At 38.9% G+C, this 23,679-nt stretch overlaps 2 protein-coding genes across 2 annotated transcripts; both read left to right on the top strand.

Annotated features, from left to right (window-relative positions):
- Positions 1-2,238: 2,238 nt before the first annotated feature.
- LOC128997650 (UMP-CMP kinase 2, mitochondrial-like) lies at positions 2,239-10,800 on the top strand. The gene is made up of 6 exons (XM_054423288.1): positions 2,239-2,375; positions 3,523-3,611; positions 4,218-4,353; positions 8,450-8,651; positions 8,869-9,072; positions 10,634-10,800. The coding sequence occupies exons 2-6, from the start codon at positions 3,576-3,578 to the stop codon at positions 10,785-10,787; spliced, it is 732 nt and encodes a 243-aa protein (XP_054279263.1). The 5' UTR covers positions 2,239-2,375; positions 3,523-3,575; the 3' UTR covers positions 10,788-10,800.
- A 3,490-nt stretch (positions 10,801-14,290) lies between these two features.
- On the top strand, positions 14,291-21,848 carry LOC128996760 (cAMP-regulated phosphoprotein 19-A-like). Its single transcript, XM_054422214.1, has 4 exons — positions 14,291-14,398; positions 19,331-19,450; positions 20,366-20,476; positions 21,071-21,848. Exons 2-4 carry the CDS (start codon positions 19,364-19,366, stop codon positions 21,257-21,259), a joined length of 387 nt encoding a protein of 128 aa, XP_054278189.1. The 5' UTR covers positions 14,291-14,398; positions 19,331-19,363; the 3' UTR covers positions 21,260-21,848.
- Positions 21,849-23,679: the final 1,831 nt, after the last annotated feature.

Genomic DNA, 23,679 nt, shown 5'->3' with positions numbered 1-23,679 from the left:
TTCACCCGCGCAGCTAGCCACGTACTGACTGACGTGGGTGGGGAGAGTCTAGGGTGTGGGTGTGGGTGTGGGGGCCGAGCATGCGCCACGGCACGACCCACAGATGAATGGTATAGTACGTCGACATACTCGCCGGGTCAAGTCGAGGTAACACCTGTGATATCTGGGTGTTACCAGTTGTCCGACATGGGGGAGCGAGATGGTCTAGCGGTTAGAGCGCGGGACTTGGGTCCTCGACGTCCCGGGTTCAAATCCCGCCAAGTCACCAATCTTTTTTAGGGAGAGGTGGGAAAATGCATTTATGCACACAGGTTGCTAGCCTGTAGTGTGGGACTCCAACGGGCTTAAGGCCCAGAGACTACCCACTAAAAACCTCCTCTACTCTTCGGACACTAGCCTGGGAACACTTGTCGCACTTCATCAGAACTAGGCCGAGTTTGCCTACGCCCGAGGGGCTTACGCCGTGTCTAGCCGTTTATTTCTTATCAAATCTAGACTATGTTCCGATCTAGATCATTCTTTTTAGCTTGAAGGACATTCCGGACAAAGTGCGACCAGCAGTCCCAGTTGTCCTCACCCTTCAGCAAGGTCTCACAGATCGATTCAATCGACAGCACCCCAAGATGTTGAATGGCCTCCTGGCGAAGCATATCCCATTGTGGACAGTGGAAAAAAGTGTGTTCCGCGTCGTCGGGAATGCATGGGCAGTAAATGCAGTCAGGTGAATTCGTTTTGGCCATCAAGTGCAGGTACGACTGAAAATAGCCGTGACCTGACAAGAACTGCGTGAGGTAATAGTCAACCTCACCGTGCCGCCGTTCTACCCACGGTTGGACCTGCCTGATGAGTCTGGCAGTCCAACGTCCTCGAGTCTCCCTTTCCCAGCTTTCTTGCCACATCTGAAAAGTGCGGGAGCGCTCTTCTGTTCTTGCAGCGTCCTTTCCAATGTAGCCTTGTCTCTGGTAGATTGCCTTCCTCTCCGCTGCCAAGAGTTTGACTGGGATAACTCCAGCGATCACCAAAACGGCCGGTTCGGACACCGTACGGTACGCGGAAGCGACCCTGAGTGCCGCCTGACGCTGCACTCGTGCGAGCCTCAACCTATACGCCTCCTTGTTAAGCGCGTCTGCCCACACCTCAGAGCCGTAGAGAAGCACGGACTGGACTGCAGACATCAGTAGTCTTCTACGGCTGGACCGGGGACCACCGACATTGGCCATAAGCCTACTAAGAGCAGCAACACTCCTAGCAGCCTTGTCCGCCGTACGGAAGATCTGGTCCCTCCAGCTCAGCTTGTTGTCCACCATGACACCAAGGTACTTGGCGGTTCGCGTGGTTTGGACAACTACGTTCCCAACTCGTAGCGGAACGATGGTTTCAATCCGTTTTTTCGTGAGGATGACGATCTCTGTCTTGCTCAGAGCGAGTGTCAGACCATGATCAGTCATCCAGGCGTTTACAACGCGCATGACTTGGTTCAGTTTCAGTTGGGCTAGCTCAACGTTGCGTGCAGCAATGAGGGCTGCGACGTCATCGGCGTACCCAACTAAAACGGTCTCCTCTGGCATCTCAGATCTCAGAAGGCTGTCGTAGGCAGCGTTCCACAAATCTGGGCCGAGTATCGAACCTTGCGCGGCACCGGAAGTAACATCCATCGTCCGCGAACCATCTTTAGTTTCGTAATTAAGAGTTCTGCAGCGCAGGTAGTCCTCGATCAGCCTCAACAGATATGCTGGTACGCGGAAGCTATTCCTCAACGCGCTCAACATATCGACCCATCTCGCCAAGTCACCAATGGATTTTATCCAAGTGATAATGCCGCATCCCCTAAGTCCAGCCTGAAGTAATGTAAAAAACAATCCCGGACTTGTGGATACATACACTTAGGATACTTAGGACAATAGCGTCCTAAGACAAAGAAAGAGTTGTCCGACATGTCACTTGGTCATCTAGCCAGCTGACAGCCATTTTAAATAATGCAAAAAAAATGACAAGTTATTTGCTCGGTAATCCCATTGATCAACATTAAAATTCAATTGTATGAATTTGTGCAGGAAACTTAAGATAACTTTATCCTAAGTCCATACCACATAGACCTAGGCGAATGAGTAAAACTCCTAAAAAATAAGGTTTACAGTACGTTATATGCCAGTAAGACACAACGTAGAATGAACAGTATGAACCAAGATTAGATGCTATTTCCTGATAATGAGTTTATCTGATTGTCATGAACTCGACTGTACAGTTGAGGTTGTTTGTGTTGCTTTTGTTTTGTGTAATTGTGTCCGCCGGGCAGGGGAGGAGAGGACGGCGGGTTTTCAGAAGGAAACGGAAATATGTGATACCTGAGGAAACACCATCTGAGGATGTATTGAGTAAGACAAATTTGTTGTGGTTAGTTTTATATTAGTACCCATTTTTCGTAATACTCTTTTGCCATTTTATTTATTTATCCCTAAATACTATTTATTTAGTGGTATCTTACCCCTTGTGCAAAGGGGGTCTCAACTTATAATGAAATGCAGTACTCCCTTAAAAGCTACTTTAGACAACAAGGTGATACTTTAATACTTTTTACTTTTAATAATTTTCAATGAAATGGCGACCATACAAAGTATGTATTTTAAGCCGAGTATGAATGGGGATGAGTGTAGGATGAGTGGCGCGATCATTTAGTCTTGTTAGTGACTAAGGCCGATTTATTCCTTAGACCATAAGACACAGCTGTTAATTAATAGCCCATACAGCTAATAGCAACTAAGTAAGGGACCTACAGTTTATATTGGAATCCGAACCAGATTTTTCCCTTGGTATATACGAATTGGTCTAATTTTCAGGATAGTACTGCGGATAGTCGTAGTACTCACTCGTGCCGACGTTAATCCACACCAGGGAGTATCGCATCCACCGTGTATGCCTATAAATATCCACAATTCGTAACCTCCTAGTAGCTGGATTACAGGACGATGTGTTATGACTTTTGTGTATAGTTTTTAGAATCGATGGTATCGCCATAATCACCATAGAATAAATGAATGTATCACATGAGTCAAGAAAATATGACATTCGATTTCTTTCATAAAAGAAGCCTTACATAAAAGAAACGTAAACAAATAAAGTGCTAAAATTGTAGACTTGATTTTTATTTCTAAGACCCTAAACAAACTTACGCATCTTAAAAATTGTATTTTTATCGAGATAAAGAATATACAAAACTTAATGCGTAAGGTGAGTGCGTTCCCGACCTCTATATTTAGCTGTGTGTGTAGGGAGATTGTTTAAATTAATAAATAATCGTGTGTTATTGTATTTACATTTTATCATTTATTCAGTTTCTTTTACGTTTGTATGTCAAACATTCTTTAATTTTTTAGTTATTTTATTTTGTTATCTACTTGTCAGCTGATTACCCTGATTATACTCGTACACTTAGGATTTGGTTCAAAAATACATTTAGGATTTGGTCCACTTTAAAATTAAAACATGTGCATTTAATTTAATTTTTTTTCATATTTTTTTTAGGTCTACCTAAAATTACACATGAAGGCTGGGTCGACCCATGTTTCTACTTTAACATGGTCTCAATCCTACAAGTATGGCAGGATGCTACAGTAAGTAATTACAAAATAAAAAATCATTTCATTACTTATTAATAGTTGTGTCATTACCTATGTAGTATTATTGTACTGTAGATTAGATTTTATGTATGTTTTTAATCCTGTATTTGTAGAGAACTTAAATGTTTTTTTTTAATATTCATCCCTCTTTGTTTCAACGATTTAAAACTATTTTCAAGAATTTGAATTGTATTATTTTAAACTACAGTATTTCTTGTCCATTGGAACAAGGAAAATGCCCACGGTAATGATTGTCCTGAAATAGGAGAAGGTTTATATCTAAACTCAAATAGTGACTTTACATGCAAATCTATGAAGTGGCAAGTCTAAGTTATCATGAAAGCAAAGTTATGGAGTAAAACATTTTTAGGTGTATTTATTTCACCTCATATTTACTTGTAGTATTACTGTTTATTAGTCTATAAAATATTTTAATCACAAAGAAGTGAAATTTGTTACATTGAAGGATTCTAGGTCCAATTTTATTTCAATAGCAAAATTATCTAACAGTAAGGTGCATCAAACATTTTCAACCCTACAACCCAACGTGTGTTGTACAGTTACTAGTACCATACTAAAACACAATTTCTCACGTTTTAGGTTCAATTCCCCAACGCCAAAGTGATGAGAAGTCTGTTTATCAACAAATGCTTCTCCTCGCCCACAGTCTGGGACAACAGATTCGCCGACAGAAACAGACAGCCCTTCATCAACATTGAGAGCAACTCACCGAAAAGTAACATTAGCTTTATCCCATGATCAATATAAGCCATGTTTAATCTACAGGGTGATTGATATAAGTGTGCCAGCCGTTTTACTCGAAAACCATAAGAGATATCAAAAAAAGTTAAATGGTAAGTGCCTTGGATTTTTTATTTAAAAAATTATAGTCAAGTCAAAAAAACTATTTTAGCCGCCATTTTTTCAATATGGCCGCCAACTTTGATTTTTCTTATGGAACACCATGTATTTCATGATGTATTCCGGTAGAAAATGTAATTTTAAGACGATTTTATTCTTGTAATTTTTTTCATAAACCTAACCGTTTCAAAGATAATAATGGTTTAAGTTGTGAAATTTTGAATGGTTTTCAAATAAAACAGCTGGCATGCTTGCTTAGGCCTTTATCGAAACTCTTTCTCATGCAGAAATTTCAAAACTTTAACCATTATTATCTTTGAAACGGTTAGGTTTATGAAAAAAGTTACAAGAATAAAATCGTCTTAAAATTACATTTTCTACCAGAATACATCATAAAATACAGGGTGTGCCATAAGAAAAATCAAAGTTGGCGGCCATATTGAAAAAATGGCGGGTAAAATAATTTTTTTGACTTGACTACAATTTTTTAAATAAAAAATCCAAGGCACTTACCATTTAACTTTTTTTGATATCTCTTATAGTTTTCGAATAAAACGGCTGGCACACTTATATCAATCACCCTATATAGTGTAGAAGAATAGGTCAAACATATATTATGCACGTGTTTGATGGTTGCCCAAAGTTGTACGGATATTATTGATCATAGACACTGCTTTTATTTAGTTAGTGTCTTGGCAATTGATGGTTAGTGGATTGGTGGTTAGAACGCTAAAACTCTATCGTGTATGGCTTCAACCTTGCTAATCACTATATAATTAGTAAGCTTCATAATAATGTGAATGGTTTGGTGCCCACGTTACGGGTGTGGACTCGGACTCAGCTAGGCTTGCATCTAGAAAAATAAATACCCCCGTTACGGCAAACCTACCGTAACCGAATGTCCATTTGCCTGATCGGATTTCTACTGAAATATCGCCATGAACATGTTAGATTTGTTTCTCGTATAAATAACATTAGGTTAATAAAGTACTTAGGTTTGTAGCCACAAGGAATGCTATAATGCGTATTTTTATTTAAATGTTATTTGCTAGGTATGAGATAAATTAACCAAATACATCCAAAAAAAGTGAACGAAAACATTAGACTTGTTCTCCATAACATTTTCCTAATTATTTTAAATTTACAGTTTGTTTATTAATTTCTTCAGTAACTAAAAACGTACAACTGCGCTTCAAAATACTAAATGCTTTGTTTTCTTGAGCTCTACAAAATAGTTAAGAAACAAACTGCAAAATTTTATGTATACCGCAAGTCTCAAAGTGGGAACCCACAACGTTTGCCCATGAATCCCCCTTCCCATAGTCCGATCATGCTGGTTAGGACGTATTTTTCCACGTTTTTACCTAATTTCATCATCATCTAATAATTTTTACCCGACATAAACAGACATAGGCCTAAATATATAAACACACTTACTTACCTTTGGTACGGCTGCAACCAGTAACCTACGAACTTTTTTGTTTTTAATATTCAAGCACTTTAATAAGCTATAAAAGCCTTACAGTAACAGGTATATTATCTAAATAACATGTACTCTACAAAAGAATTATCCATATTAAATTGTTTATAATATTTTCTTTCATAAAATTGTCGAATTTTAAAAACATAATCATATTTCTGCAACACATCCATATAAAATTTTAGCCACAAGAGCTAATGACGATTAAAAAGCGCGAAGTTTGCTTTGAAATACTAAATACTCCACATAACCCAGAGTAAATTGATGTTTTTAAAGCTTGAGTAATAACATTGCAACAAATATTAAACAGAAACTTTAAAATATATGAAATTATGTTATGATACTCATGATTTTCTTAAGGATGCACTGAGGTGTCTTTTATATGAGTGGCATTTCATTTATATCCTTCAATAATGAATTACACAAGTCCTACCTAAGGTTTCATCAAGGCTATATTACTATGTAAAACAAAGCACTTTAGTATTTTGGCTTTAGTTGTTATCTTAATGATATGAAATAAGCTATATGAATAATAGAACTATTAATCAGTAATATAGGTAATAAGAATTCAAGTAGGACTATTGCATAGACTAATTAACTTTTTATGTTTCTGCAAAAAGTGGGGTTGGCGTAAAAGATAAGTACAGTAATCTATATAAATAAAATTACAGTTTTGTTAAAAATATACTTACCCCTGCAATGAATCATCAGTACATACATTTAAGTAAATGTCTACTAAAACACTCACAAACACTACACCATAGACTCATAGGGACACTAACACATACAAGGACACGCACACACATGAACACTACGCGTAGAAACACGAAAATACATTGTAAAGTTCCGTTCAACGAGCAACTACGCGAACAAAGGCAACAATGACACAACTGAACTGAACCAATAAGAAACTGGTGGCACATCATGCGAACAGCTGATTTGCTAAACAGCTGTTAAAAAATGGTTTGGTTAGTACACTAACCAATATTTTAATACTGTACGCTACTGTACACAATTGATTGTCTTATTATAAACGTTGCCAATCAATATAACATGAAAATAAGTCTATTTAATTAACATGCACTATACTGATCAAGAAGTGATTTAAACAAATAGCTATGATACAAAAGATTTATCTTAATTTCCCCTATGGATATTTTTTTATAATTGAAAAGTATCTGTAAAATGGTACCAGTTTTTGTGTGACTTGATTAGTGGGGTCGGTCCCTGGGGGTTATTCAGCCCTCTGGTTAGTACTGTTTTGAGGAAATTTTGATGGGTTCCTTTCTGAGTTGGATGATTGAAGAGGGACTTTTTACCGCTAAGTTGTGATTATTACGATTACTATAATAACTTAAGGTATTAATAAGAGACTAGTGTACATGTTGCTCGAATTCGAGCAATTGCAAAGTATTACAGGAGTTATTTCAAAACGAATAACAGTCATATTTACAATGAGTTTAAAAGAGTCAACTCAAAGATTACCGGTGTGTAACTCAGATCATATTTATCTTCGTTATTGATAAACCTAAAGCATTCCGGCCGATTTTCTCCTTCTCAAAGTTCCTCGTTGTACAGGCAATACAGGTCATTGATAGAGGGCCAATTGAGAACGAAAAGTCGTTTTGGGGTAGTGTTAGGGAGCATTTGTTACCTAGTTGAGATTGTCCAGGGTCAGGTGCTGAATGTGATGAGTTAATCCTATATTACCATCGATGTATAATAACTCCCTTTACGCGTCACTGTTCTGTAGCTGCGGTCGTTATCACGATTACGCCTCTTGTCTATGTTTCGTTGTCGTCGCGTCGGAGGCATTTAAAAGGAAAAACAACAAATAAACAAATTATAGCTAGACAAAACAACGATAAATGCACAAATTTAAGTTACAATCATGCTAACTCGATCCGTCATAGCGACACAAAACAACGATAAATACACAAATTTAAGATACAACCATACTAACACGATCCGTCTTGGGGGTTATGTTTACACAAACTCAAATAAATGTACTCAATGTGTTTCATTGGATTGAAAAATAAAATAAATAACAGCAATTAAATTATACAGCTGATCAAAATGTAAACAATTGTGTTCTCCATAAGGATAACATGGGAACTTTCAAAGCCAATGGGGGAGAGGCCAAGGGACTTTTTCAAAAATGTAAGGCCAGTTTGCAAATCTACGCGACACGCTCTTTCCAATGAGACGTCAATGGATAAAATCGGTTAAGAAATGGCGGAGGAGTTCAACCGACAAAGTTTCATGTAGCGTATTAATTATATAGATTCTTGAGCGCTCGTAATTTATCAGTATGATAAATATAAAAATATTGGAGAAATGTTCATTTAGGTGCACAGGACATTACTTCTTCTAAAAGATGAAAATTTATACACAATGTACATGTATCCAAACACTGAGATACTATTACAAAGCTAGGATACTTAAAAACTAAGTGTTTATGTACCATCATGAAATTGGACGATTTTTCCAGCTAGAGACAAGGTGGCGAAGGCTCTTGCAGCTCGTATCAAGGGTCAGTTTGTAGAGAATCCTCCGAAGTGTTTGATGCCTGCCTGGTACATCTACAGATCTCCCCAACACGAGCTACACAGAGTGTACTACGCTCTGGGACTGTATGGGATGTCCCATGCAGTGAAAGTACACTGGGTGAAACGACCTGTGGTTATGACTGGGTCAGTACTCAAAACACAATCATGTTAGACTATTATAGGCCTAAGTGTATTCTACTATTTAGTATGGAAATGGAACGTTTTGCAGAGTTGTACGTCCCATGAGTTTGAACATAATGTTGGTAAAACTCATGTCTTTACTCATTTAACTACTCTGTGATGATATTTTCAAAGGCTACTGGTGGATGATCTATTAAATTCACTAACCTTACATTTGCAGTTACTGGTTTGATCGGACCACAACCACACTCGCAGATCTGTTTGAAGACTCTCCTCTCCCTCCAGAGACTTCCTCTGTCTACATGTTCCCCAAGGATTTGATGAAGCCGGACTTGACGATATTCCTGGACATGGGAGAGCTGGCTGTGGAGGAACTAGAGGACCCCAACATCAGTGATGAGAAGCCAGCTGGTTGGGTGTCCAGGTATGGAATAGTCAGAGGTGCCTCACAAGGCCAGGAGTGCAAATCAACCTATTTTATACTGTTCGTTATCCAACCCCCACATTTTAAACCTACCTCCTCCCCACACAGAAAACAACATTTCAAGGATTTACTCAAGTAAAACCCTCGCTAACTGTCAATACAAAATGTTTACTATACTCCGTTCACAAAATTGTAGAAGTTTGAGGGGAAGCTGTTTCATCCACTACTCTACTTACCCTAACAAAAACTTTAAAACAACAATCTACAGCTGATCAGCTGATATATACAAAGCTAAAAAAGTGGTGGGGATTCATTCAGAAATCCTGCCCCTTATTTTTTTTGCCTGAATTTTATGTACTGGTTTTCAGAACATTAATTTTCCAATACAAATTTTTTTGCGGACGAAAAAAATATTGACAACTTATGGATAATTTTGGAATAATTAAATGACCATGCTCATTGAACAGAATTAGCCCGGGAGGGTCTTTTCACCTAAACCAAAAATAATAAAATAGCCATAAATGGACAAACAAGATCAGGTATCCTCTCCGGGATCGTAAAAATGAAACTAATTTTCTCCCTGCATCCTCTCTGAGAATGGTCTTCTGTCTGTCATGCATCATGATCATATGTCATCATGACAAATTACCTCTTGATCATGGCCCTAAGATCATCTGCCGCTCATGCAGAAACGCTTTTAACATTTCCCTCGTGACCGCGGCAATTTCTTGACAATTCCCTGCGGTTGTGAAGACATCACCAATGATTGCAGCAATAAATCACCATCAACCTGCGGTCGCTAAAGATATCATCAATGTATCCCTCAATCAGGGCAGAATTATAAGAGCATCTCTCGCTATCGCCATGACATTGTGTTGTTGCTACAAAACAATGTTAATTGTGAACAGCGTAAATTATTGTGTTGAAGTGTTAATAGGGTGTATAAGAATTACCAAACAAAATTACTTGTTTATGGCTATTTAGATAAAAATTTAAAATTATCAATGTGCAAAATTAAATACCCCCAAAATATCTCAGTGGCTTAAATGATGCTGTACCCCTCTCCGGGCAACCCTGGAAATAAAATAATTTCCAGTTGCAGCAAATCTGAATCTTGAGCTTTATTTTTCTTGTTTTAATAGGATTTTATTGAGGTTTATAGCTGAGAACCTACAGGACAAAATTGATATTTTCTTCTTCTCCAGATGTTTTATAAGTCAATTGGTTCTATAGTCTATGACTGTGGTCAAATAATGATTTTATTTATTGATAGTATTAAATGGTAAGACCAGGGTTTGTACCCAACCTTCCCTAAAAATTTGTTATAAAATACACTTTGAATTGACAGTCAAAAGAATCAAGTGTAAATTTAAAGAAAGCTTATTACAGGAATTTAGGTAAGCTACTTAAGTTATACAGTATCACAATACTCTTCAGTTTCAGGGCCCTCAGTCAAAATTAAGTGCAATTAAAACAATTCAACTGAAATTAACAACTTAGTTATTATAAGACTAATCAATCTGTCAATATGTATCATACAGATACTTACAAACTGTTTCAGATACACTAATATTTTCCGGACATTTCCTACTCAGCTTAAAATACAATCTTACACATGGAGTGGTGAGAGTGCAGAAAATGTCACAGAATCTCTACTGCAGATGATTCAAAGTCAACTTGGAAGAAGCTTGGAACAACTGACTGCAATTAAATAACTATACAAAGGTTTACGTTGTTTCTATATAATCCTAGACCATTTACAAACTACAGTAGTATGAATTTCACATGGTTTAAAAAGTATTGGGAATTTCACATATTCTTGCTTTCATTTTAAACAACAATATTTAAAATAGCTTATTCCCTATATGGGAAATTCGCTAAAAAGGGCTTATAAATCCGTGAAAAACAAGGTATTCTAAATTTTTTCTGGTCAATTTTTAGAAAAGTCTTTATAAATCGCATTACCAATTTATAGTCAATTGTACAGAATAACTTTAACTTCTATTATGACTGAGTGGTATCAGTTATTTGAAATACTTATTATTACTACTGTATTTATTTATTTATAGTGATATACTGCATAATACTACAAAAAAAACAAGTAATGCAAAACAATGACAGGTAACCATACACTCGACATTCTGCCGGCAACATTATATTAATTAACAGCATTAATTCCTTCACTGTACAAAAACATTTGTTTTTAATTTCTACAAAATGGCTTAGAATATCACAAATTTTTATTTTAGAGCGGGTAAAATGGGAAACCTCCATTAAAATCCCATTTCCACTGATCGATAATGCTGGTTAGCAAAATCGTGCGAATAAACAGGTATATACCAGATTTCTTCAAAACTACCGGACACACACATACAAAAACATAATATGTGTGTGTTTGTGTTTGTGAATTTTAACAAATAAAGGGTTTTTGGCATCTGGCGACATAGAAAAAAAAAAAATCTGTCTAAGCTCTATATCCTACCATAAGATTTTTCAACCTTTTCGGAAATTCGCTAAAATGTCGGATACATTCCGAAAAAAAAAACGTTTTGAGGGGAGAGGGAATATGTTACTATTCTTGTCGACAATAATTTTCCCTATGTATGGATAAGTAAACACGATCCTGACAATATAATTTATTGGTGCTATCAAAGCTCTTTATTGCCTACTTAGGGTTAGGACTCCTGCTTTTGAACAAACAGAAACACTCCTCCTGAAAGTCTGAGTCTGATGCGATCCGCACGAAATTTAGCACAGTCATATAGTTACCAATAAACCAATACAATACACCACATCAAGTCTAAAGCAATTTGTACAAGCACATTGCAAATACTAAACAACTTAAAGAGCATTCGAATTAACCGTTGAGCATAATATACTACAAAATGAATAACCAATTTATATCCTGTTTTGCCTGGATTGATAAAGAGTACTAATAATCGGATGGATACCGTTTTACGTCTTCAATCCTAGTCGTATTTTTCTGATGACTATAGTTTCGGGGCAATCAGCCCCATTGTCGAATTTTTGTCTTGTTAATTACTGTTAAAAGCATTGGTCGTTGCATTCAACATGGAGTATACATACACACACTGTCACAAGAAACAATTTACCTTTAATACTTATATGACCGGCCTAAACAAATTACTACATCGTGCGGACCGGTACACATTATTGACATGACAGTATTAACAAGACAGAAGATTTGACAATGGAGGCTGAATGCCCCGAAACTGTAGTCATCAGAAAAAGACTACTAGGATTGAAGACGTAAAAGGTATTTAATCTATTATTAGTAACCAATAAGAGCCTATGCACCATTGACTTTGGATACTGCAGGTATACGAAGTGAGGAAGCATTAATTTATACACGACCTGAAACAGTGCACCGGACAGAACTTTGAGAGTCAATATTCAAGGTCAATATTAAAATTCAATAGCACCATAGATAAAAAAGACTAGTTTAGAAGTTTTTCATCCTTATGGAACTTCCATCATGGCTGAAGCGTATTTTATTGATAGTTCTGTCCGGTTAGATGTCGTGTTCTGGTTACAATTTGTTTCTTGTTATTTCAGTAATTTAAAACCTCGTTTAACCAAACAAAACGATTTAATCATAAACAATAACAAAACAGTAAAGCAAAAAAACATTACATTAACCCTAAAATAATATAAACAAAATTTCGTCGACAATAGCGCCAAGTGTCACCGGACATGAACTAGACACAAAAAATGAGCCTCAAAATTTACAATGGGATGGGAAGTCTGTACTTGTGTTGGTTGGTTAGTCTATGATAATACAAAGGGATATACATTTTACTACTGACTTTGAATACTGCAAGTAAACATCCCATTTTCTTGAACCAGTTGTACCATTGATTTAGGGTATGATACCGAAAGTACAGTAGACATCTCATTTACGTTAAAAGTATGTTTTATCTATGGTTAAACCGAGCTCATTGGAAACAATCTAATCGCGGTTATTACGTTCTTGCGTTGGATCAATGCTTGCTCCGCTCAATATTACAAACAGAAAATTGTATTTTATACCTTTTTACATTTCATTTTTCTATTAATAAGCCATAATAAGCATTCTCTCGATGGAGGTGAAGCAAAGACCATGACAAACTAACAGCAAAATCGTCTACTTGTACGATCACGGCCACCTTTAAAGGTGGCCGTGTTACAATACAGTTAGAAGTAATAATGAGTTTGGGATAAAATATTAACTACCGATATAAAATAGGCATTTTATCCACGATTGTATGGTAATGTTTTTGTAAATGTTTTTATATTATTAATTACAAAAAGTATTTTGAGTTTCCTTTCATAACCAAAAAGCAAGAGAATAAAAGTCGTGGATCGCTTTCGTTTAGAATCCGACACAATTTTAGTAAACACGGAACACGGAGTGGAATACGGAACACGGAACCCAGTAACCCACGGAACGTGGAAGACTAGAGTCTAAACCTTCGCTAAATCATCACGATGTTGTCCCCTGGCACTGCGGAGTGGGGGAAGCAAAGCATTCTATTGGCTGAGGGAACACCATTACCGCAACGATACGGTTTGTAGCCACCGGCCTCGGTGGTCTAATGGATAGCGTGCCGGGCTGAGGATCTGAAGGTACCAGGTTCGAATCCTCTCGGTAGCACTAACTTTTTGTCTAAGATTTTTGCATTATCAGCAAGTTTGGTTAGGTTATGACAGTTTAATTTGTTAATTAAAACATTATACAATTAAATTTGAGCTATTATAATTTTAGAACTATTTTTTTCTATTAGTAAACCTTGTTCGATTTTTCATTATCAGCAAGTTTGGTTGGTTTGGTTAGGTTATGACAGTTTAATTTTATAATTAATAAATTCTAAAATTGAATTCAAGGCATTTATAATTTTATTTTATGAACAGAACTATTTTTTCGATTAGTAAACCTTCATTCGATTTTTTAAATAATCAGCATGTTTGGTTGGTTAGGTTAGTTTATGACAGTTTAATTTTATAAATATTCATTTTTTAACTTATTGAAAAACTGCAGCATAGGTATATGATATGCATGTAAAACAACGCGGGCTTGTTTGGACGCCGTCTACAGGGGAGGTGGAGGGGAGGGAGAATCATTTCCCCCACTCCGCAGCGCCAGGGGACAACATCGTGATGATTTAGCGAAGGTTTAGACTCCAGTAGTAGGGGGGTCGTGATCGTGAGAAGGAAGAAGGGAAGAGAACAAGAGAAGAGAAGTAAAAGAAAAAAAAGTTGAAGTTGAAGATAATTGAGTGACTGCTTGAATTCTTGATCTTGAATAAGGTTCCTGTTGCTGTAGGGGGTAAGTTATTCTACACTTTTAGTCTTCAAAATTCATTTTGGTATGCTTCATCTGTCTTAAAAACTATATCTCTAAACAAATACCCTCCGCTAAGGCTCAGATATTAAGCATAGTGTCGTGTCTTCAGTAGGTAGCTAACTTAACTTATGTTCTTTCATGTTGATTGACACAGTTCTATTATTTTTATAAAGTCAATTTGTGTCCACAAGATTAAAATTTACTGTTGAGATTATTCATCTGTTACATTCCTGTTAACTCATGTCAATTAGTTGAACAGACAGTTTACAGAGAAGTTTAAACTGTGATAAGGTAAGTTAGGTAGGCCTAGGCCTTATGGTCTCTGAGGAACATTAGGCTTAACATAGGCTAATCATATTTATCTAGGCCTATTTTATCATCAATAATTTTGAATTGATCCAACTGATAATAAGTCTTATTAGGCCTTAATGCCTGCTAGACCTCAATGTTATTGCCAATTTTGGTAGGCTAGGCGTTAACTTAATTATATAGCCTTATTAAGTTAGACTAGCCTAGGCCTATAGTATATGGCTATAAAACTGCTATGCAAGTGATATCACTTAGCAGTGTTCAGTCAAGACCTCTGACAATCCAACATGGCATTCCTCAGGGATCAGTCTTGGGAATTGGTGTGAACCTGGCAATAACTCCAGCCATAAGTAGTGCGCGCGCCCGAAAAAATCTATTGCTGGCCGTTTTGCGGCAAAATGCGACCGCGTAACATGAAACCGATGATGTCACCAGATAGAGGACAGTTTAACGGACACAACAGTATCAATATCATGTCCCTGGGGGATAAGAAAGGGGGGGTAAAGTCAGCAATAAGTAGTGGGCGCGAGCAAAAAAATCTATTGCCGGCCGTATTGCGGAAAAATATGTCCGCGAGCAATAATAACGACGATGCCAACAGATAGAGGACACTTCAACGGACACGACAGTATCAACATCATGTACCTGGGGAGTAATTTAGGGGGGGTAAAACCAGCAATAAGTAATGCGCGCGCCCGATTAAATCTATTGCTGGCCGTATTGCGCTAAAAATACGTCCGCGAGTAATAATAACGATGATGCCAACAGATAGAGGACACTTCAACGGACACGACAGTATTAACATCATGTACCTCGGGGAGTAATTTAGGGGGGGTAAAAGCTTTTATACTTATACTGGGGAGCCTCCAGTGACACTCCCTCCATTCAGGGTGGGGGGGTGTTTAGCTCTCAGTGACGCCGTTAATTCCGCCTCCACTCACCTACCTGTAACTGTGGTTGTGACTTGAGTTCTTCGGGCTCGTCCTACCTGTTGTGTTCGACTAACATTTTGTGAGGCATATCCTCGACTTTGGAAGTAGCCTCGTCCTGGGAGGTGAAAAACCTAGCCCCCAAAGGGGAGGTAACTGCTCGGTGTTGGTATTGGCATTTCAAGTAGGCCACAGACATGGACGACTGGGCATTGGGTCCCAGTGACATTCCTTCATCCAGGATGGAGGGGTGTTTAGCTCTAGGAGAGACGGAAGTGCATCATAATCTCTAACCTACCTGTGTCTGTGGTTCTTTGGGTTTCGGCCTGCTTGTTGTGTGCGACCAGCATTCAGTGTGGCAAATCCTCGACTTTGGAAGTAGCCTTTCCTGGAGGTGAAAACGGGCAAGTACCCATAGCTCACGGGGACACTCAAGGAAAACGTAACTTTCCGCAGTGTGAGGGTAACGGTTTGTAGGCACTTATGCAAACCAATCCCTGTCTCTGATCACGGACGGTATGGTTATCTTGAGTGTGGGGGTTCTTCCCGGAACCTCAATAGAGTCAAGGGTGTCGCCACCTCTGGTGGATAGGTTCATCCGGGTGGGTCCCACTTCTATACCTGCCTCCTTTTGGGAAACCCTGATGGCCTGGCAGTGATGTTGGGTCTGACGGGCAAACGAAGTAGATCGGGTGCTGGGTCCGAGCCCGCCAGGGGTATCTGGGGATCTATCGCTCTGGTTATCTCTGGTTTCCCAGCAACTGGGTAAGGCCTCGATCGGGTAGTGGTGTAAATGGGAGGTTGGGGTTCCCCCGTCAGCGTGCTGACGGTCCCCTTCCTTCTGGCTATGATGGCGGGTTCTGCCTGTCAGGGATTAGATAGGTCCCGAGTGTTCCTTGCATTAAATGCGTCGGGGCGCTCCATTATGGTCCTCTAGGGCTTTGTACCTGGTGGAACCCAGGTGGAGTGACGCTTAAACAAGTAGCCGGAATCCCTGGTTAGGATTGAGGGGCAACCCTCTTTCCGATGGGTCTGCTTCGGCAGCCGGTGAGCCTGATGACCTTAAGTCATCCGCCCATGATGTGCTAAAGGTTGATGCGTAAGCTTCGGCCTTCATCATGGGGCCCGGGTATGTCTCACGATAGGTACCGGGTATGTAGTCAGGGGCCTTCGGCTCTCATGACGAAGAATAATAATAATAATAATAGGGGGGGTAAAACCAGCAATAAGTAGTGCGCGCGCCCGATAAAATCTATTGCTGGACGTATTGCGGAAAAATACGTCCGCGAGCAATAATAACGACGATGCCAACAGATAGAAGACACTTCAACGGACACGACAGTATCAACATCATGTACCTGGGGAGTAATTTAGGGGGGGTAAAACCAGCAATAAGTAGTGCGCGCACCCGATAAAATCTATTGCTGGCCGTATTGCGCTAAAAATACGTCCGCGAGCAATAATAACGATGATGCCAACAGATAGAGGACACTTCAACAGACACGACAGTATTAACATCATGTACCTGGGGAGTAATTTAGGGGGGGGGGGTAAAACCAGCAATAAGTAGTGTGCGCGCCCGATAAAATCTATTGCTGGACGTATTGCGGAAAAATACGTCCGCGAGCAATAATAACGACGATGCCAAAAGATAGAGGACACTTCAACGGACACGACAGTATAAACATCATGTACCTGGGGAGTAACTTAGGGGGGTAAAACCATCAATAAGTAGTGCGCGCTCCCGATAAAATCTATTGCTGGCCGTATTGCGGAAAAATACGTCCGCGAGCAATAATAACGACGATGCCAACAGATAGAAGACACTTCAATGGACACGACAGTATCAACATCATGTACCTGGAGAGTAATTTAGGGGGGGTAAAACCAGCAATAAGTAGTGCGCACGCCCGATAAAATCTATTGCTGGCCGTATTGCCGAAAAATACGTCCGCAAGCAATATTAACAATGATGCCAACAGATAGAGGACACTTCAACGGACACGACAGTGTCAATATCATGTACCTGGGGAGTAATATAGGGGGGTACAACCAGCAATAAGTTGTGCGCGCGCCCGATAAAATCTATTGCTGGCCATATTGCGGAAAAATACGTCCGCGAGTAATAATAACGACGATGCCAACAGATAGAGGACACTTCAACGGACACGACAGTGTCAATATCATGTACCTGGGGAGTAATATAGGGGGGGGGGGGGGTAAAACCAGCAATAAGTTGTGGTTTATATACACAGCACAGCAAATGGGCGCGCGCACAACTTATTGCTGGTTTTACCCCCCCTATATTACTCTCCAGGTACATGATGTTGATACTGTCGTGTCCGTTGAAGTGTCCTCTATCTGTTGGCATCGTCGTTATTATTGCTGGCGGACGTATTTCTCCGCAATACGGCCAGCAATAGATTTGAAAGGGCGCGCGTACAACTTATTGCTGGTTTTACCCCCCCTATATTACTCCCAAGGTACATGATGTTGATACTGTCGTGTCCGTTGAAGTGTCCGTTGAAGTGTCCTCTATCTGTTGGCATCATCGTTATTATTGCTAGCGGACGTATTTCTCCGCAATACGACCAGCAATAGATTTGAAAGGGCGCGCGTACAACTTATTGCTGGTTTTACCCCCCCTATATTACTCCCAAGGTACATGATGTTGATACTGTCGTGTCCGTTGAAGTGTCCTCTATCTGTTGGCATCGTCGTTATTATTGCTTGCGGACGTATTTCTCCGCAATACGGCCAGCAATAGATTTGAAAAGGCGCGCGCACAACTTATTGCTGGTTTTACCCCCCCTATATTACTCCCCAGGTACATGATGTTAATACTGTCGTGTCCGTTGAAGTGTCCTCTATCAGTTGGCATCGTCGTTATTATTGCTCGCGGACGTATTTTCCCGCAATACGGCCGGCAATAGATTTTATCGGGCGTGCGCACTACTTATTGCTGAGTTTATCAGCCTTAACTTACTCCCCAGGTACATGATGTTATACTGTCGTGTCCGTTAAAGTGTTCTCTATCTGTTGATATTATCGGTAATATGTTTCGTGGCCGTATTTTTCCGCAAAACGGCCAGCAATAGATTTTAGCGGGCGTGCTTACTACTTATTGCCAAGTTATTGCCAGGTTCACACAAGTGTCTTGGGAATGATTTTGCGGGAACGTTTCAACATTTCACTTTGGCCTGCAACGTGCAGCTTTAACCTTAAAGCTGTATAGGCCTCAGGGGCCAATCTTTTGAACTCAAGCGAATAAGGGCCTTCCATTTAAATATTAAGTTAGGTGTAGGCCTAGCCTATTTTTTAAACCACCATTAAGTTTTAACTCAATGAATTTGAACTCTTATTAAGTTTATCAATTAGGCTAATAGTGTAAGTTAGCCTATAATGTTTCATGAAATTAGCATTTAAATCCCTTGCTATGTTTTTATAATGCCCTAAACTTGTGCACTACATTTAAGCCCTCTGTCAAGGCCTTGAAGTTTGCAAAGAAGGATGTTGCCTTCTCCCTTTTCCAACTCCACCATCAATATCAGCGACACGGTTTGTCCACTGACTGGAGTCAATATTCATAACAATTGATATCTAGTCTAAGTTATATCTTCGTTAAGTTATTTGTGTTCATAAGTGATCCTGTGTTCACAAACATTCAATTTTTCAGGATAGATTAAACTAAGTCTCTGAGATCTACAGTATGTCAGAACAAGACGCTGAAAACATGTCTCAAACCAAGGATCAAAGCTCTGAGTCCAACAACGACCACGTGTTTGTCAAACCTGAGGTGAGAATTAAGCTTAGCATAGTCCATCTAAGAAAAATCTCATTGATGTAGGCTATCCAATCATTTCCCTATGGTCTCTAAACCTTAGCCTAGAAGATAACTTTTTGTCCTAAAAAGATCCAAAAAAGACTTACTCATATGGCTTCATTAAAAATGTTCAATCAGAAGCCTCATTTCCTTTTATCGTTTGGATTGGTGAACCTTTAAAAATTTAGGCCCATTTACATCAATAATCTCCACCAAAAAAACTAATTTTTTATTTGGCCTCTGAGGTAGGTACCTAAAGACTAGCCCAACTCAGTGCGAGGGGCAGAAATTCTTGCCCGCGGTACCGGTGCCACTGGTGTGGGGCGGGAAATGTCCTTCACCAATGCCAACAACTTTGCTTTCAATGTGAGCTCAGGCATAGCCGGGGAACATTGTTTAATTGTTACCAGCCTATAGGCCTAGCTTAGAATGTGAGCTTTATTTTGGTGTAGGTTGGTATTAAACATTCCTGTAAAATCCCGTCTGGCAATGCTTTTGTCCCGTTTTCGGGGATTTTTTCTATTTGAGCCATATTACAAAGACTGGTTATTGATCTAGGCAGTGCTGCTAGGCTACCTTTGGGTATTTCAGTGTACTACGTCCACTTTGGGGGTATGCAGAGCAATCACCACTGCTCTTTTATGATTTGTCTTACTGAGATATTTCAATGCCAATAGTGATCGCTGATTCAGTTAGTGTGCCGGGGCTCCGCCCGGGCCTCGCCGCAGTTTAGGAGCGCCTGTGTAAAGGTTTTTAGCAGTGAACGTGTTAACTAGCCTATCCTGAATGTGTGTCTGATTGTAAATGTTGTTACTTACTGTTCTTACTAAATATTGAACGTTACCGACTATCTCATTGTAATTTTACTAATAAGTTAGCGTTTTTTAGATGACAACCGGTGAAGTTGAAAAGATGGAGGAAGCAAAATTAAAAGCCAAATATCCAGTTGCTCCTTTAAGTGGACATTCAGCATTCCTAGCGAAGAAACTGGCCAAGGGGGTAAGAATATCTTGTGTATCTCTGTAGCAAAAACTGTGCGAATGTAATGTAAAATGTGCTCCTGGTTGATTATATAATTCAAAATACAATATGCAACAGAATCATAATTAAATTGGTAAACTATAGTTTGGAAAATTTCATTGTAGACTGTCAACTCTTGGCGTTTCAAGATACCCTGTTCATTGAATGTGTGAAAATACTGGCTGAAATTTTGTTTCACTATATATATAGGGGCCTGTTTTAGTGAAAGTGTTCAACAATTGTTTAACCTACTGGTATACACTCATTGTCAATAGGGTGCAAAAAGTGTCTTCAATTGATACAAGCTCAAATACAACAACCAAAGGCTGGAAAATGAACAGCAGTAGGCCTAGTTTATTTTATTCATTGAATAAACTACCTAGGCTATATTTTTTGCTATACAGTTACCTAGGTTGATTAATTAATGAATAAGTCTAAATCTTACAGATTGTTTTTTTGTGCCATTTCTCATTGTTTTTTCACCATGTTTTGCTTCAGCCTATAAAAAAGGCGCCAACTGATGTTAGGGGTGGCAATTCATCCAGCATTTTAACAATACTGTTCTATTTTCAGCAAAAATACTTTGACTCTGGTGATTATCAAATGGCAAAGCAGACGACAGGGATGAAGATGAGACAGCAGCAAGCGCCTCAGGCCAATCTGGCGTTTGGCACCGGTGAAGCCATCCCGACACCGGAGTCTGTCCCTGCTCGCAAGACGTCCATCATACAACCCAAGTTTGCCCCCAGTTCAGCGACATAACCTAGTGAGGAGATGAAAACTTTTGTGCCAACGAACAGATAACTGTGGCAAACCTCAGCACAATCTGGATCTTATAAGTTGTTAGATATGATTGAACGATCCTGGTGTCCTTTATGTTCTGGTTCTTAAACATCACGTTCACCGAAAAATACTCACGGGGTGTGTGTGTCAAGTAACAGTGAAAATTTTCGAAAGTAGTTTTATATGAAATGTTCCTTGAGGATTTGCTAAACGTTTCTAATTTTCTAAGCTTAATTCGACACTTGTTAAATTATTGGTAAGCGTTCTAATGTTTGTATATATTTGATAAATGGTGTTGAAGCAGTATTGTTGTGTATATGAGGAACTAAATGAAATCAAAAATTTTTCTCTTTCCCCTCGTTAAAATGTAGTTTTGTTAGGCTTGGTTTTTGATCAAAATTAATTTATGTCGTAGGTTTAACATTAGTTAAGTTAGTACTCATTTTACTTCATTTCTTACTTTATTATCGTATTTATTGATTGATTCAGTTTGTGTCATGATATTTACTCCAATTTTATTGTAAGCAGAAGCTAAACAAAGTGTTATAATTAAAACGGCTTCTGTTGATCTGTGATGCATTATTCCACCACTCCACTTACATCGCCTTGTAGGATCTATACGCAATTTCCTCGTTCACCATGCAGCACACGTCTTGCGGGAGAGAGTCAAATCAAATTCAAATGTACGGTACTTTATTATTTGTCTTTTAATGAACATGTTGTACTTCAGCACTTGTACTTACATTTTTGTCAAGGGCTAAAAAGTAGATTCCATTTATTACAGTAATTTTTTTCTGTTTGTAAATTAATTTTTTTTACCATTAGGTCAAAATTTTAGATTAGTAGGCCTATCCTAAAAAAGAAAACATCTTTCTTTATTTAAAGGCAAAAACTATTGTTGAATGAGTAAGCCCAACAATCAAGGACAACTGCGTCTAGTTTCAAACCATTAAAAAGCTTTGGAATTTTCTCGAGATTGAATTGGCAACCTTCTGATAGCCAGACGAGCACTAACTTGTGTCTACTCTAAGTTTAAGAAGCAGAATGAGATTGAACTAGTATGTAAAGATAATAACAAAATAATCATACTTAAAATTAATTAACTAAGGTAAATAAACTGATCTACAGGATTGAAGGCACAAATAGTTTTTGAACTATTTGCATTCAAAACAATTTAAATGTATTCAAAAACTATTTCCCAAAATCCTGAAAATCTGTTTATTTACTTTTATTAAGTATGATTAAGTTATTTTGTTATTAATTTTACATACTTTCCTGATAAAATCTTAGGTAATAATTCCTTAAAAAACAATAGGCTACTATGTCAATATTTGAAACAAATTTTTGAATACCTGTATTACTACCTACTTGTAGTGACACAAGTGAAAAAATGGAAATCAGCGTCAAAATCCTCAGTCGATGTATCATCTTCGCCCACAAATAAGTTTCTTTACAGTGTTTTCAGGGTGTCTAGTAGTCGGGAAAATCGGGAAAGTCGGGAATTAGTCTTGAATTTCAAAATGGTCTTGAAAGTCGGGATTTAGTCTTAAATTTGATTTCAAAGTCGGGAATTTTCATGATTTTGCCGCGATCGTCGTCTTGCGTTTACGTAACTGCAAAAGCCAATGATGATGTCTACACGGCCTCGGGAAATGTTCACGATTTTGCCGCAATAGTGGACGACGACGATGACGTTTCCGTGACCGCGGGAGACGACGATGATGTCTACACGGCCGCGGGAAATGTTCATGATTTTGCCGCGATCGCGGACGACAACGATGACGTTTCCGTGACCGCGGGAGACGACGATGACGATTCCGTGACCGCGGGAGACGACTATGATATCTGCTCGGCCGCGGGAAATGTTCATGAGTTTGTCGCGATCGCGGACGACGACGATGACGTTTCCGTGACCGCGGGAGACGACGATGACGTTTCCGTGACCGCGGGAGACGACGATGACGTTTTCGTGACCGCGGGAGACGACGATGATGTCTACACGGCCGCGGGAAATGTTCATGATTTTGCCGCGATCGCGGACGATGACGATGACGTTTCTGAGACAGCGGGAGACGACGATGATGTCATTAAAGTCAACAAGGCCGCGGGAAATGTTCATGATTTTGCCGTGATCGCGGACGACAACGATCACGTTGCTGTAACCGCTGCAGTCAATGATGATGTCTAAACGTACGGTACGTGGAAGATTTCATGATAAAAAAAAACAAATTTGCTAGTTAGAATTTTTTATTGCTGCATTATTTCTTTACTTGAAAACCCCACATTATCATAATACTACTTTATGACAAAGACGGGGGTTGGTGTAGTATTATTCAGAAAATTTGGTTAAGCTATAAAAATTGGTATCAGTATCAAGAATCGAGAATCGATACATTTTG

The sequence above is a fragment of the Macrosteles quadrilineatus genome, unplaced genomic scaffold (genome assembly GCF_028750875.1).
Source record: "Macrosteles quadrilineatus isolate MER2022 unplaced genomic scaffold, UCM_ALF_1.0 Scaffold_6__1_contigs__length_79288215, whole genome shotgun sequence".
In the NCBI taxonomy this organism is placed as follows: Eukaryota; Metazoa; Arthropoda; class Insecta; order Hemiptera; family Cicadellidae; genus Macrosteles; species Macrosteles quadrilineatus.
Note: the sequence above shows the minus strand (reverse complement) of the source record. Positions and strands in the feature narration are given on the sequence as shown.

Coding starts and splice junctions, on each gene's coding strand:
- LOC128996760 (XM_054422214.1), top strand. CDS start 19,364: ATGTCAGAACAAGACGCTGAAAACATGTCTCAAACCAAGGATCAAAGC. Junction 19,451..20,365: donor ACGTGTTTGTCAAACCTGAG/GTGAGAATTAAG, acceptor AGCGTTTTTTAG/ATGACAACCGGTGAAGTTGA. Junction 20,477..21,070: donor CGAAGAAACTGGCCAAGGGG/GTAAGAATATCT, acceptor TTCTATTTTCAG/CAAAAATACTTTGACTCTGG.
- LOC128997650 (XM_054423288.1), top strand. CDS start 3,576: ATGGTCTCAATCCTACAAGTATGGCAGGATGCTACA. Junction 3,612..4,217: donor AAGTATGGCAGGATGCTACA/GTAAGTAATTAC, acceptor CTCACGTTTTAG/GTTCAATTCCCCAACGCCAA. Junction 8,652..8,868: donor CGACCTGTGGTTATGACTGG/GTCAGTACTCAA, acceptor TTACATTTGCAG/TTACTGGTTTGATCGGACCA.